The 17,702-nt window shown below is 34.3% G+C and overlaps 1 protein-coding gene across 1 annotated transcript; it reads right to left on the reverse strand.

Annotated features, from left to right (window-relative positions):
* Positions 1-617: 617 nt before the first annotated feature.
* LOC102803623 (short transient receptor potential channel 4-like) lies at positions 618-16,757 on the reverse strand. Its single transcript, XM_085499715.1, has 14 exons — positions 16,511-16,757; positions 8,370-8,595; positions 7,621-7,739; positions 6,591-6,698; positions 5,898-6,299; positions 5,534-5,721; positions 5,209-5,432; positions 4,692-4,834; positions 3,878-4,410; positions 3,184-3,379; positions 2,542-2,700; positions 1,875-1,916; positions 1,628-1,752; positions 618-1,137 (listed from the first exon to the last, which is right to left on the reverse strand). The coding sequence occupies exons 2-14, from the start codon at positions 8,587-8,589 to the stop codon at positions 933-935; spliced, it is 2,664 nt and encodes an 887-aa protein (XP_085355841.1). The 5' UTR covers positions 8,590-8,595; positions 16,511-16,757; the 3' UTR covers positions 618-932.
* Positions 16,758-17,702: the final 945 nt, after the last annotated feature.

The raw sequence follows: 17,702 nt of genomic DNA on the forward strand, positions 1-17,702 counted from the left end.
TAACTTTTTCATTTACACGCTTATAAGTTGGAAAATCTTAAACAAACTATTTGGATACATATGTTTATGTTTATGATATCAACTCGCGTTTTGTTCTTCATTTGGTCAGAATGATTACAATGTTATCACTAGTAGCTTCAAACATATTGGTTCATTTGATTTAACACTATATATGGTAGATGAAGTATATGTATTTTGTTCTCATAAAATTACAACATAGAGGGCAGTCGTCATATTAACTTTCTTATTCACCATAAGAAGTTGATAAAGGTGGCATCCTAAACCTAACCCTAAACCTAACCCTCGCCTGCGCCCACACATTTCAATTTTATATGTCCAGGTTTCTAAAGTAGAGACAAATACAATTAAATAAGACAGGGAAAGGTTAGAGTTAGGCTTAAGGAAGTCCTCCCGATAAAGGCATGTAAGCTCTTTGTGATTCTGACGACGTATATTTGATGTGTAACTTCCAGTTCCAATAATCGGATATCGCCACGAAATAAGACCACATTCAAACAATGATTGGAGAAAACATGTCAATCGCAATTATTACCCGATTACTGTGCTTGAAACAATAATTAATTAATTTTCTATACGTAATTATGACGCAAGAAATATTTTACTTAACATTCATTTAATAAATAAATGCTTGAACTACATAGTGAAATTACAATAGTTGGCAAAATAAGCTTACTTGTTGAAATCATAGAAATTAGGCAGCCTTCAGAGAAGTAAGTATAATAAAGTTAATGAAGAACATATTACATACAGGTCATCTGAATTAAAAATGCGTGTCGAATAACAGTTAATTAATGTTAATTCCAGAATTCGTACAAATTTAGGATAAAAATATAAAGATACCTAACTATATGAAAAGTGACGTGAATCATGATTACTTCCTTCTGACGTTCTTTTATCTGTCTATCATAACTTTAAATGTGAGTTTCTTTATTGTCATAAAAACGCTTTGAGGGAATCGCGCCAACATCCGTGAGATCACCAAGTGAAGTCTCATAACTTTCGGCGCTATTCAATGAGGGCGCACTATCGTCATCAGGTACTACGCCCTTCTCGATCAGAGACAACATTTTGACGAGGACAGTATTCATTTTATTTATACTTGTGCTGACTTCAAACCTGAAACATGAAATAAAAATCAAATATTCAGCGACGTGGTAACGCAAAACTGCTTAAAACTATAATATAATATGCATCAGAATATGTTTATAAAAAATAATGTATTCAATGTTTAGTATCCACCGTATACCAGAATCTTCTAGACAGGTCACACAACAAGAGAAGACACACCTTATTTAAGTTTATACATGTGACGATATATGATACTAAACGTAGTCGCGTCACGTTTATTTCTACCTCTAAGTATCTGCTGTATCTCCGAACCAATAATATATGCTCACCAAGGTATAATCTTAACAGTACGCATGACTCAGTGTATCATTATTATTAATGACTGAATACTAGTACGTCTGACAACGTACAGGTCGGTATGTAATCATTATTAAGCACACCTGATTGTCTTAAAATTATGGGATGAATACTTTGCAAAAATGTTATTTCGTTTTTTTCAGAATATCTGCCAAGCATATTTTTGACATTTTTGCTATACCTGAAACTTGACATATCTTGTTTTATCGCCATGATGTCTGCTTGTGTCACCCCTGCGCCTTCTTCTTCGTAGCCATCGGCACGCTTATCAGATATGTGACGTAAAGTCAGCTGACGGAGTACGGCCTGTAAATCGAGATAAAATAAATATATGGGTTTATTTTTTTGAAAAATGGCAACGTTGACTTGAAGATTTATTGATATGCACATATTGCTGGTGCCAGATAATAATGTATTTACTAGTTTACCTCATACTGCGTCTGTAGACTCTCAATAATATCAGAGTTGTCCTGAGAAAAAGGAATATATATATATATGATAATTATATATGTTAATTATAATAATATATATTTCACGTTTATCAAATTCCAAATTAGTTTGTGTTTTCAAGATACAAATTGCCGTTGTTTTTGCTACAATCAGGAGTAATTGTCCCGAGGTAAGATATATATCAATCGTATTTTTACCCGTCTTCGTGGCGCATACTTTGAGGTATCCTCGTAATAAGCTCATATTATTTGCAGTATATCCTTTAACCTTCACCAGAAGACGTATATGGCCGCTTGGTAGAATTGAATCTTTACATTGAAACAGTGTCAAAGTTACGCAATAAATCTCTGCCCAACGTGCTGTATTCAAAATCAAATGTGATTTTAATTGTGGTTAAAGTTTTTGTTAGATTTGAATTTTCTAATTAAAAAGAACACGTTAATGAGCTACTCTCAGCGTCTCATTATATTTTCCACCATTGCATAGTGTACTCATTTTCCTAGACTGCGTAATGTCTGTTGACGCACTGCCTATTTCAATACTGTAACTATCGACGAATGAAGCTAAAAACAAGCAATACATGCAATACAGAGCAGATATATTAAAGTATTGACATGGCATATTCAAAATATATTTATGATATACCTTCTTAGTTTTCTTGTGGAAACAGTCGCAAGACAAGACTCGTTTTATGCTTCTAGTGCTTGGAATTAGATTAAAAGGTGGTGGTAAAACAGTGTCAGATCCCATGAATCCCAGCCACAAAACTGTGCGATAGAACTTCCACTCTGCATCGGCGTTTTCCTATAGACGATAAAGACATGTAGCATACTGAATTAAGTGCCTGTCTGATGCTATTTTGTAAAGTCACTTTCTTACTCTGTTTATCTTAACTTGTTGGTGTCTCCCGGTTATTTCACATTTCCTTGTATTGTCACAGCAACCACATAGCCACAATACTGCAGTAAAACTAGTACAACTATTTAATAATTTAACCCATTTATTATCAACTTGCAGTGAAATTCGCATAACCAAATGGTTACACTAGGTAATTTGTTACCTCGACTATTTAAAAAAATGCATTATATTAGTATAATTGTGTGCCATGTGACATTCTTCACTTAGTTGTCCAATAATTTGTGTTTGTTTAAAAATTTTGAATAATATCCCCAAAACAAGACTCATAATATATACATAAATAACAAGTAGACTATGAATAAAATGTAAAAGTAAAGCATAATATTTATTGTTCACATGTTCAAAAACATGGGATAATAATACACTTACTTCCACCCGAGTGTACGTGTTACTCATCATTGCAATCAAAGCATTGAGTAATACGATTATAGCACATACGTGATAGAGTGCAAAGGTTAATTCTCCAACAGACACCGTGAAGGAATGGTCGGCTTCTACGGAGAGTACTTCTAAATCGATTAGGCCAAACAGAGACCAATATAGCGTCCTCACAGTTTGCATCAAACTAACATGAAAAATTAAAACATGATTTATATGACATGAATTCGGTAAAATAAAGTTCACATCAATAAGCACATTATATATTATTTATTAGCAATATGTTTCAGTTGCGATTAGCATATTGTTTTCGATAATTAATTATTTTACATATGTATAGGCGTAGTAGAATCTAATACTATTTAAACACACGTGCACAGTTGTGTAGTGTCGAATAAATATTGAAAGCATGTGTTGAAAAGAATAATTCACTATCTTAAGATATAACATATCGACTACATGCAATAAGGAATAACTATAGTGAACAGTGTTCTCGGTTTTCTAATTTCCATATTCAACTTTTTAATTGGAATGATTGGTAGCTTGACATCAATAAGTGATAAGTATGGGTCGTCCTGTCATCTGAAAATTTACCAATTCTATAAGTATTAATTGATTTGTTTAACAAAGACTATCCACAAGAAGAGCTGAATGTAATTCTTGTGACACATAACAGTATGCTTACCCATCAAACGGATGCGTACACCTGTATTTAGCTCCACTGTCTTCGATATTTTCAGTGATACATGCAAAGGAGCTATCGCTGGCGTAGAACTTGTAGAGTTGTGTCAAACCAACAGCAAACGCCAATAACATTAAAAAGAATATGCACAAAAACTTAGCAATATCGTAGATCATCCCAGACAATGAAATCTGCAAAGGGCCCACGTGTCGGTTGATCACCATGATGTGGATCAATCGTAGAAAACTCATGATGTTTGCCATAGCAAAGAGAGCCTCAGCAATTAGATTTGGGTCACTTCCTGGCCATTGCATTCTGGTTTCTTCATTATTCACAGCACTGTAAAAGAATTCACTGGTGCTTGCAAACAGGGCTCGGCCAAACGCAATTATATTTTCAGGTGCTAACGGCTCGGACATCAGTTCGTCCGCCCCTTCCTCGAATGTTTCAATCAGGTCATACAAAGTAACATTACTAACAGTTATGTTCCACCATGATGTATCGTTTGCCGGTGTGATATCTGGATCCGCTGTAGCCTGAAATAGAACAAACAATCTATTCCATCCAGTAATATGTCTGGCATAGTTTAGAGTGCGACAACAAATATTTCAGTGGCAATTAGACTCAGAAACAGAACGCACGTGATACGTAGAGAAATGCCAACCAAACAAACAGACGATAGCATGCACAGGATAACAAATAAGTAGGATAGACGGTTTCTTGTGTTCCACGTAGTCCACTTTGGTACGTACCATTAATGTATACACTGTCGACAAACAAGTAAGATTACAACTTCCTATGAAATAGTGTACATTACCTCAATTCCCATTGCATAAAAGAAGAAAGTGAAGGAAGCCCAATAAAGACCAAGCTGTAGAAAATCTAAGACGTTCCATGTGTCACTACAATAGTTTTTTATACCACCTGACCATATCTCCTTGAATTCCCTCCACGTCATTGCTGGAAGAAATTTACATTTTGAAATTATCAAAATAATTGGTAAACGCATGCACGCGTTATGACACATAGACAATGTGTTGGTTAGGTCACACGTTAAATGTTTCTTGGATGATAATTCTTTCCAAGGGTATATTTGTTGGTATGATGATCACACAAGTAACTTGCCAAGGTTAATGTGTTCGTATATTCTGATTTTCGATATTTGCTCTATATATAAAATTTGAAATAAAATACTTCGCACTTCCCATTATCACGGGAATGGGCTGTCTACCCAAATAATGGCCCAACTGCGTTTATTGAACATATCTCCGTTCTTGTCCACGTTTTACGTAATAATGGAGACGTGTCATCCTCTATTCCCTTAACAAACTTACCTAGTATAAAGACAATCATGAGCCATTCAGGTATGGTCGGATCGCGTCCATGTCCTACGTCAAGTTCGTCAAGAAAGGCCAGTGCTACTTTATTGTCAACAGTGGACGTTGGTTGGACAGCGGCAAACCCCACAATAGGCCATAACTCAACACGTAACAAAACAAGAATAATGAGAAAGAGGAAGGCTAGTGAAGAGGCACTATTCATTAGGAACATCACGTACCTGAAAGCAGATATATTTTTATTATGATTTATTTTATTCCACGTGACCGACTCTCTTTCCGTAGTAGAATGAAAAAAACAAAAAAACTTATATAAACTTACGGTACATGTAGTAACGTGTCAAGCTTCCTGAAAGGATACACAAGGTACATGATAGACAGGAACGGACATCCAGCTATGATACCAACTGAAAAGAGGAATCTTTTAGAGAACGTCCATTCGTCCCAGCCAGTAATACCACGGTACCATCGATTGTACATCAATTGTTGAAAACTTGGATTTGCAACAAACTAAAATAAATAAATAAATAAATAAATAAATAAATAAATAAATAAATAAATAAATAAATAAATAAATAAATAAATAAATAAATAAATAAATAAATAAATAAATAAATAAATAAATAAATAAATAAATAAATAAAATGACGGACATGTAGATGGGAGGACATACAGAAATTATTCACCTTCTTCTGTTTATATTTGACTGCTAAGGCGGCTTTATGAGGCATAATGGTATCTACTTCATCAGACTTGGCCCACACCCCGGGATCGTGGGTCAATACTGTAGTTATTTCGTGTTCGCTACGAGTCTGCTTCAATAATTCGGCTGCAAACGTCTGACACTCTTCCTCTAGTTTCTCGTACTCGGGACTAAACTCGACATCCTTCTTGGCCATCTTTTTCAATCTATGACTCAACTGAAAAGCAGTGTTGATTGGATCGTGGCTTGTCAGGCAGATAAACGATTCGCTGGCAATGGCTTTGTAGATCTGTAGTTCGCGCAGTGATCTCTGTAGACCATGAGCGGAAGCTAATGTGACATCGGTGTCTGGATCTTCTATTGTTGCTCCATTCTGTAATAGGATCTGTTAGTCGAGTAGTGAAAACAAAACATAAAAGAGAATCGTTAATTTGCGACTTGATTTCACCAATATTATTTTGTTTTAATTACCAGGAATATATTTAAATTCGGATTTTTTAGTACAATTATATACTTTGCTACACATTTCAAAGTGGTTTAGTCAAGTAATCAAATCTAAATATTTTTTGTTGACAAAACATAAAACCTAAAGTAATTTACTGTAAACTAGCTTCACTCAATGATTAATACAATAATCTATTATCACCCATGAATTTGCACTTATACGCCTACTTACTTTGCATATGTCATAGTTATTCCGATCGGCAGCTAGAATCAATGGCGTCTGACCAGGTGGAAAGTCCTCATTATCTGCGCATGCGTTAATATGATCCACGTCATCCTCCTGGAATGAGGTCGAAAAGAAGGTGCTATAACACAGTAGAACGGTGAAATAAAACCAGCTCGGACGGATACATATTATATAAAATAGGGATATTTGTTAAGTTAATCGCTGTCCTAAGTAAATAGCTATATGTCTCTTTCAGTAGTTATCATTAATAGAATATGGCAGGTTTGTATTAGAACCAATAACACAGACAATCTATTCAGTGTTTGTGTTAGCCAATGGTGTAACATTAACATATGTGACAAGGCAATAGTCTTACGATTTATATCATGATACTACTCGTAAAAGCACTACAGTGTTATACATTTTACAATGATCCGGATGATTGGAAAATACATACATGATAAGTCAATTGTTAAAATAACATTCATAATGACAATAAGAAGCATATGTTAGACTGAAGTTGGAAAGTTCCGTCAATTTACATCAAATGTTCGTATACATATCAACACGTAAGTCAGCACGGTAGTCATTATGAAATGTACAAGCGTATCTCGATTGGTCATTCTCCGTTCACTGCGAGCTCTCGTGTTATGCGTGACAAGCAATGGTCATATCGTTGCAATGACGTCAAAACATCGCGTGGGATTTGATTTTGAGGAACTAACGGATTTTCAACGCAATATCCCCCTTTCAAAAACAAGCATTTCTTCTTTGAAATATTGAGATATGAAGTTCAAAATCAAATCGTTCGATTTTTGAGGCGGATGTTCGGTCCGCGCCTTTCACGCAATGCGCGAGATCTCGCAATGACCGGCAACCACCTGATGACATACATTAAAATTGCATATTGTCATTACTTTAGCATGTTGAAAAATACACAAAATAAACATGAACATACACAATAGTAACAAAAAAATCAACAATGTGACCTATGGCTTACGAACAAATAACATTAAATCATTAACAACTTGCTCACCTTCAGTAATTTAATATGCTGACAAATAACATCAACTGCTTTGACGAAGTTCACATCTACTGCACGTAGCAACGCATCACCCAACTCAACTCCGTGTTGCAGAAGTAGTTTTATAATATCTGTTATATATAATATTATGTCAAGTTTACAGACACAACACAAAGTAATAATGAATTCAACAAGCGTTGCCTTTTTTTGTATATCATGGACGAATAAAAAACAAAACATACCGCTTCTGGGAATATACATTTATAAACACCTTTATAATGAATTTCCTGGTATAATGAACACGTAAAGCCAATGTAATAAGTGCTTTGCTATAGTGAACACTTCACTATAATAAGCTATTGCTATGGTTCCCAACGAATTATATTTGGTAAATGTATAAATTAATGAATAATAATGTATCGCTTCATGCATACTATATTTATCCGCTCTTGGTCTTGTTATACTTTATGTGAAATTACTCAGGAAAATTTATTCATGTCTTTTATTTTATAAGGCAACAATTTCGTTTTTAAACATTTGAAATGTATATCTACAATCTACTGTAAGTTAACGTGTACATCATTTATTTGCTGATTTTTTTTTTTAATATTAAACATATAACAATTTACTTTAAAATGATACTAACAATAGTCAGTTATCTTTTAGAAAGCTTTGTTCGCTTATCTCACAAAAACACCTATAGAATGATATATGTGAACTCTCAATGTCAATCGCGAATAAATGTCCTTCATACCACTTACCTAGTTGTCCGTTGATAATTGCTAAACCCAGTGCATTTTTTCCATTGCCATCTGTAGCATCGATATCAAAGGTTGATTTCTGTCGCATAAATTGTTTAACAGCGGCTGCATCGCCAGACTGGACGGCTTCTATGTACGATTTCTCTTTTGCAAGTCTTTCTTTATTCATGCCTTCTAAATCATCTGTATGTTTGTTTCGGTTATTCATTTTGAACGACATGGTCAACTGTAAATGAAACTCTTTATTTATTTATTCAACAACAAAAAAATGGGCCGGCCTTAGGTGTGACACTGGGTGCTTTCATATCGGAGAATAAGGCCGGCCTTATACACTTAGACAAATTTTGGACCTTAGACAAATTTTAGGCGTGTCTAAATTTCGTGTGTGAATATAGCTATGTTATATAATCATTGTTTTCATTATGTAAAGCATGCCGGCATAATGTTTACATTCGGACAGTCCCTGGGTATTGCTGATTATTATACTTCATGAACATGACAGCCAATCAGATTCACGCATTACAGGTAGACATATTCCTGTGTCGACCTATTGACATACTCGTACGTCTATCTCCATCCGGGCACCTTATTCCCGAATTCACCTTATTTACGCCAATAACTTGTCAAGGAAACACGATACGCGGTAATATTCATCAAATAATTAGTTTGCCAGGTTTGCGTTCACTATTTGACTATCTTTTGGAAAGAAAAATAGGATTTTGTAGCGATTTCGCGTGATTTTTAGTCGCGCTTTCCGTATCGCCAGCGCGACATTTGATCTGCGATTGCGCAGTCTGTCAACCTAAAGAATCTGAGTGGACTTTGCGTGTGACGGCACGGCTTTTTTTTTTATTTTGTTACGTATTTTATGTGTTTTGACAATATATCAAGTTGTATATTTGTGTTCATACAAGCATTCAGCTCTACGAGCGTGATCTGGGAGACTGTGACGATTGAGTAACACAATTTCTGTTTTAAATTTATTCGTTATAATAATACAAATGTTTGCCCCAACAGAGGTGGACATACAGTTTTAGAGACAATGTGCTCTTCGCGTCACTAACACTATATGTCCACGTCTGTTGGGGTGAACATTTGTATAATGTAATCAGTTATACTTCATTATTTATTTATATTATATATATGGCACGTGGTCGAATTTATGCCCTGCGACTACAAATTCTGTTACCGGAAGCGTATTATACTTCATGTTCATGGTTAACCATTTACGAGCCTGGACGGAAACTAGTTATCGAAAGCAACCTAGGATATGTGTGACAGGAATTTAGTGGGGTGCCATAGCCACTGGCGAATACCTATTCGAAAACCATTGGCAGTATATGAACATCGATACGATATATGTTATTGTGTTGGAATAAAAGTCAGTGATAATTATAGACATTGTAATTTTAACATATAATGAAGTATAGTACCGTGTTACTAGTCTGTATTGTCTTGCGTCAATATACACGTCTTATTCACTAGTATATATATAACTGTGTTCTTTACATATTTAACCTGTTATACACCCGGTGTACTCAAATGACAATAGTTATTAAACATCGCATTTACAGTCGCATTCTACTGTATCGTTCCACAGTTGGCATTGCATACTAGAAAGATATGTGTACGATTGGTCGTTGCATACATAAATATGGTGAAATTTCAAGCCAATGTAACATAGCATTAATTGACTTCATTGTATTTCAAAGTTTAGGCAAATGCGCCGGTATACAACATACTATTAATATTAACAAACATATGTTATTGCTTTTACATAAATAGGACAGTGTGATAGCTGTATATGTATACTTGTTAGTTGCTAGGCTATGTCTGTTAAATACACGCAACTGAACGCTTCTATTATTAGTATTCGCCTCTTTGACTGTATGTCCACGTGGCCGTATGGCTTTCTGTAAACTATTTATTTATTTATTTATTTATTTATTTATTTATTTATTTATTTATTTATTTATTTATTTATTTATTTATTTATTTATTTATTTATTTATTTATTTATTTATTTATTTACTTATTTATTTATTTATTTATTTATTTACTTATTTATTTAATTATTTGTTTATTTATTTATTTATTTATTTATTTATTTATTTATTTATTTATTGATTTATTTATTTATTTATTTATTTATTTATTTATTTATTTACTTTATTTTTTTGCCTGCTATACTTTACGCGCACCATGTGTATCGCCGATATACTAGTTTATCAGAAAAATATACGATTATATATATTTCGGTAACTATGCCATGCCTTGTGACGTGTGTCGCCTCATGTGGGGTGAAACATGGTGATACAATATAGATACGACCATGGTTGGTCTTGTACAGCAAGCGCATGCGTGTAGCACAGACAGCTTGAAAGAATTTGGGTCAAATGGCGTCTGTATGTAGTTCTTGTGAAATATAATGATTAGTTACCCTATAACACTGTCGTAAAAAGAGAAAAGTTATCGCAGACAGCTGCGAACATTCATGTGTATTTTTTAAATTGGTTTTATGTGCCCGGACGTCTTTGCATCGTTGATCATTTGAACATCCTTATATCTTATCTAGCTGGTGGGTTGGAAAATATTTCAGAAATGTAATATTCAAAATGTATGCAGAATTCAGCAATCTAGCAGGTGTTGTACGTGAAGCACCAGCGTCAACAGTGGGGATTCTTCGGTCTTGCTGTTTAGTTTAATGTCAGGATAGTTTAATGTCAGCTTGGTTTAATTTATGGATAAAAAGTTCATGAGTGAATAGTAATAACACATCGCTAAAGCAATTACTTCTGTCCTAGAGTAGAATGCCCGGTATTGATCACGTGAATAATGTCACAGTTTGATTTGTTCTACAGTTTACTTATAGTACATTAACTTTCTGACACCTACATGATCCGGGTATAAATATCACCAGAGAACTCATACATTCCCACTGCAATAAGTGTTTATCCGTTCACTGCGAGAACTCACGTAATTGTATGTAAGCTGCGCACCAAATGTTTGTCGCAAAAACGGAATGATTTGATTTTGAACTTAAATTTCTTGTTTTAATTTCAATGTCAAGATGACGAGCTTTCAAAAGGTAATATGGCGTTGGGCCATCCTGGCTTCATCTAAATTGTATAGCACAACAACGGCAGCAAACAAGATTCGTACGGGGAGTTAATACACTCCATGGGAAATTCCCCATCAACATTTCAATATAGCGAGAGACAATCCGTCGTATTTACAAATTTTGTTCGGTGTCCAATGCTAACAATGATATGTAGTGTTAAGACGTCTACATTGAAATAAATTTAAAATATTGGTCTAAGTTATCAATGGAATAATGTGTTTACATTGATTCCTATAGAAAATGTTTCAAAATGGCCGTAAATGTAAAACTTTAAATATGAATGACATACATGTATATGAATCACTACACAACAATTTTGAATGATTTACTGTGATCAATTGTTATGGTAGCAAACTACTTTAAATAACACAGATCAATATAAATATAGATATAAGTACCGTTATTATGTAGCGTGAAGTCTAGAGATTTACAGGGAAACTATTCGCTTAAAATTCCTAATACGTGTTGTGCATTGTGATCCACTAGTTATAACAAGAATGTGTTTTCTGGTAGCAGGTGGGGGATTAAACTCGACATTGTTAATTATACCTTAAAACTATAATAAAATAATAATATCGACGACTAAAAATGTACAACTAATGTACGTAGTTACACCAGATACTAACAGTTCTCGTTCTAAAACACGTGAAAGTATTTACACGCCGTTATATCATATAAATGCATATCCATAAATGCCCAGTTGGGACAATGTTTATAATATCACGTATTAGACAGTGATAATGTTCAGTCCGACGTAAGTAATTCGAAATATTTGTTCAGTGAAATGAGTGTCGATTACGTGTAGTCCAGTTATTCACTAATAATTCGACATTTTCTTAAGAAACACAGACTAGTAATGACTTGAGAGAAATTAAAAATGGCTGCTGTCAAAGAGTATTCACTTCAATAAATCGAAATAAATTAATCTGACCTGAATTTTACCAAAACTACCTTAGGATTCGATGTATCGTTCCATAAGGTGCACGTGGAATACTATACTCTTTAGCGAGCATAAATGGATAAATATTACAACTATGTATTTAGTATCGTAAATAAGATGCAAATAAATGGTTTCTGCGCACGCGTAACGCGTTCGAGAGCACTCGTTTAATTCATACGTGGAAACATACAACTTGACTCGACATAAACTGCCACTGTTGCTATTGTAAATTACACAATAAAACGCATACAGTATAAATTTGTTACCACGAATGTTCATTAGATGACACTTTAATACCGACATTTTATGAGTAACCTTGGGTGATAAAAAGACCGGGCATCATTGTCATTCCCCGGCGATTAACCGGAAATCTAGAACCACATAAACGTATACAGTGACGTCATCATATGCCAACTTGAGTTTACGCGTGAGATGAGTAGATAAAATATAAAAAAAATGTTGATAATTAAACTCTGCAAGCGCAGTTTTAATAAACCAATGAATTCTTTTGGGGGACGTCTCTCTTTGCTTTGCTGTGCTTTGCATTAACTAGAGTTCATGTTCAAAAATGAACGATTTAACGCTTCGGACTGCTTTTAGCAATTTCGAATTATTTTTTTTTTTCGTATACGTAAAGTATTCCAAACATATGTACGTCCGATTGCAGCAACGATAAAACCACAAATAGTGTAGACAGATTCGTAACAAAATAGTTCACTATATGTATGCATAGCCTTTGTAATGATCCAAATAGTAACACAACCCACCCGTGTGACATTGAGATTAATTTAATTAATTTGATATCTTTAAATGTATTCAACCATGCATCTAACAAAAACTCTGTACTGTGTATCGTATGGACGTTGACATTTTTCCAGCTCAGGAATGCTCATAATCATTCATGTTTGAGATTTGTATCCGACACACAATTATCAGCATAATATTCTGAAGCTCAAATGTTGATTGGGTTGATAATTTAGTATTCATTGAATATCTGTTTTAATACAAGTCACGGTGTTAGCGTTAGTCATGAAATTGCAGGACCTAGACTCATTAGACGTAACCCCAATTTATTAAATTTCATCGGCAGAAATATTAACTGTGACAATTATTCTGTAGGAATGTGATTTGATTTGATATATATTCGACGTTCCATGATTGACACATATGGAATGTCACAGTTGCTATATTCAGAACATTTGCGTTACTCAAAATAGTCGCGTCTTGAGTTCCGGACGTTTTTTTATTAAGTGGTATTCTGTTTAAACCCCTGGATGAGTGCGTCTTTCTGTAAGTGTGTATTTGCTTGATCTGTCTTTGCATCATATATTTGTTCAATAATAAAACCACCGAGACTATTCGTCTCAGACAGCTAAATACATGTGTGGGGGAGAGTTGTTCATAATCTTTATCATCGATGACAGTTCTAAAATTGTAAACATAATATTCATTTAAATCAGTCAATTGAGCCAAATATAATCGGATACGTTTTATTCTTTTAAAAAAACAGTATTAAGCTTTAGTGAAATTGTTGACCGACATCTACATGTCGTTGGCCGGGTTATATCGTCTGGGTGGTATTATTTTTATATTGCAATGTTGTACTTTCTTCGTCGCTAATATAAATGCATAGAACCCCCGCCCAGTCCAGTGACATATGAGATCCAATAGGCAAGCGTGGCTAAGAGAAATTCGCTCACAATATGCATATCATAACACGCATGACGATAATATTTTACAAAATGTGAAACAAAATCGACGGCCAATACAGTAATCTGTATATTGTTCGCTTGTATTAAATTTGGTCAACTGAATAATTCACCTAGCATTGCATAAACTACACGTTCCCATTACTATGAGCTCAATATTTAAATATACTTCCACAAAATATTATTTTTCTTCCAATCCATATATTACTTATCCAACTCTAATCCCGGTCAAATGCACTTTTTTAGTTATTTTATAAAAAAAAGAAGAAAACTAATAAAACTGAACTTCATCGTTTTAATCTAGTAAGTATTGCATCATAATGAATACCTCGTTCGTAAAGTAATATTAATTGCACTGCCAGACTGTGCTCAAATTTATTAGTAGGCGTGAAACATTCAACATGCGTTGCATTTCTGAGATATTCGTATAGGACTCAATTCTTCCCCGCGGTCGCAGCTTGTGACATAAATCTTACTTATCATTTTTCTATGCGTCTTAACTTTTGTTGAAATTAAACGAACAAATTAATATATTCGTTACTACGCGTGAACTTAAGTTGTACCGGTAGTTTTTCTCTGTACATGGCTGGGTAATATGTATTAATAGCTTGGACGAGCTATGTGACAATTGCAATAATGAAATGTATCCAAGGCACGGGTTATTGTTATAACCAACTAACCACCATATTGCGTACCATTTGTTTTCCACTCTTTGCCGTTAGCCGTAATCAATACAGACAGTGAAACGTATTATGGAATGGGCGTCATAAGAGAGTGTCTGAAAATTTAAAAGTATTTAAAAGTATTTAATCACGCGAACATGCTTCCAATAAAATAGCAATATGCGGTCAAATATTGTGATCAACGTAAATGATATTGCAAATATCGCCGTTGCATACCTCGATGACAAGCTAGACTCGGGCTCATTTTCTATTAATAATGTGGAACTGAAATCGGATCTAGATCTTAAGGCAATATTGCTACACTTTTCAACCGGTTCCACAGGATTAGTAGCATATCAGTCATTCAGGTACGTGAAGGAATCGTTATTAAATGTGAATTCCAGCCAGTGTCCCTATGAATCCAGTGAGATTATTGTAGATCTATCTTAACATATGTTCTGAATGTACATATATATATCGTTACTAATAATGACTCACTAATGTCACATGTCAATTAGAAAAATCATAGACACCCACCGAGAACAAGTTGCCCTTGGTAATATTCATCCTAAAGCTACACGCTTAAGTAATACTCCTCTGAAATGCAGCACTCATCTCTATACGGTTTAATATACATGTTTCGTGTTTTTATTTAAAAAAATACAATGCGTGTCTGAATACACACGTACGATAATGGTGATCATTGTGGTGAAAACTGTTGATGTGTGGGTCAAACAATTGTTATACCGGTATGTCAGTCAATGAAAAACTGGACAACAATGTCATCTCATTTTTTTTATATTTTGAATGTTGGCAATAATCAACCTGTACTCTACTTTATGAGAAAATTTAAATTAATTTATTTATTTATTTATTTATTTATTTATTTATTTATTTATTTATTTATTTATTTATTTATTTATTTATTTATTTATTGATTGATTGATTGATTGATTGATTGATTGATTGATTGATTGATTGATTGATTGATTGATTGATTGATTGATTGATTGATTGATTGATTTATTTATTTATTTATTTATTTATTTATTTATTTATTTATTTATTTATTTATTTATTTATTTATTTATTTATTTATTTATTTATTTATATATTTATTTATTTCACAATGTGCCCAATGGCTTAGATATGGACTGTTCGTAGAACAGATTTTGGTACAAATCCTATCTGAGGTTAAAACAAAACGGGGTCAAGTTCGGTTCTTAACCCGGGTTATTGTGCCACACTCTTATTAGCGTGCACATTTGACGTTGTCTATAGGCTTGTGTTCGGGATGGCGCATGATATTAAAGAGAACGATGGTCTCATAGCCCTGCCGTGCCACATACCCCCACACATGGAATATGTGACACACTACACCGTGTGTACCGATCACCCTTGAACTTGCCATTTGTTCGTATAACTCAAGAGGAAGACAGTTGTGACACTGTCGAACATTGTCGTCTGGAACCAAAATATTTAACTATAAATGCCCCTCATTCCCCATTTTGGATGATTATACCCATTGATAATGTCACAAACATACACACACACACATTGACATATACATCTTGCCTGGAAGGCATCATGGAAGACAAGACAGATATGAAGTACACTTTGGTTTCGTATTTCCGTGACATTAATTTGACAATGTTTGACCTGGAAGTTACAGCTGAAAGTAAAGTGCATATAGAATCGAGATGTCTTACCTTCTCAGAGGTTTCAGCGCCACTTGATCAGCATCACAATATTCAGCCGAAAATGTTAAGATTTCAAATTCAACTTCAAACGTGGACTGTTTATATGCGACTGATTATCGCAGCGATAGCTCCGAATAACAATAAATCATGACGGTTTAAACGCCTAGATTCTATACTACTCAAAGTGACTGTCCAGGGTAGTATCTAAATCTGATTTGCTGTTCTATCTGCCTTCATATTTACATATACTGTTTAGATGACCGGAATGGCGGCGGACATACTGCAACAGACAGTGCGTTAAGATTTAAAGAGTTGCAAGCCTCGGGTCGTAACTAACTCCGAGGTAAGCATCACTTGTTTAGGGATAGGTCATTTAGCTTCCACGATGGGTAGATAGGTTTCTATATAAACATGCATCTGTCTAGCTCCCTCCAATATGTGATTGTTATTACCATACTTTCTGAAGTTATAACACAGTTATAAAGTTATGTTTATTTTAAGTGGATAATGGTAATCAGACACGGGACAATTATTTGTGGCATGTTGAATTAGCTTTTTAACAAAATTATAAAATGCAATAATATATCTCACCCTGTCACGGTTCGGATTTCTTTCCAACTTACGATATTATCTCATTCTAGTACTTTTGATGGCGTTGTATTACATCGAAACTGAATTGCAGTCATTCTTTCATAGCATGGACCACACTTGTAAGTCCACACATGGAGATTTTGTTGTATTTCTGTAATGAGATAAAGTTATGTCACAGATCCATTCGCGTTAGACTTAGTACTTGGTGGTGTGATGGGTGGCGGTTTCTGTGGGTCTTTGATTATTGTCCCCATCCCCGTACACTGACTGTTATGTCAGAATAACTACTGAATGGATATATTGCCACTGTTACCATAATTAGCAATTATTTTAATTGGCTTTGAAAGTTTACTTTTAAATTTGACACTCATAACATATGAATCGTAACCATGAATCTAGTAGCACATTCATGTCTGCATTCAATGGTGTTCGGGTACGACAAATTCGAGGTCACTGATAAGTTGGTTATTTATTTCCTCCTGTAAAACCGATCATGTCATGTCCCGCAATCACAGAATGTATATATTCGTTTAACACGCATGACACCTCGTGTATGACCTGCACACTTCTGATCATTCGATCCATTGCTAGAAGTTAAAAGTAAACAAGA

Source organism: Saccoglossus kowalevskii, chromosome 5, assembly GCF_978046115.1.
Source record: "Saccoglossus kowalevskii chromosome 5, keSacKowa6.1, whole genome shotgun sequence".
NCBI lineage: Eukaryota > Metazoa > Hemichordata > Enteropneusta > Harrimaniidae > Saccoglossus > Saccoglossus kowalevskii.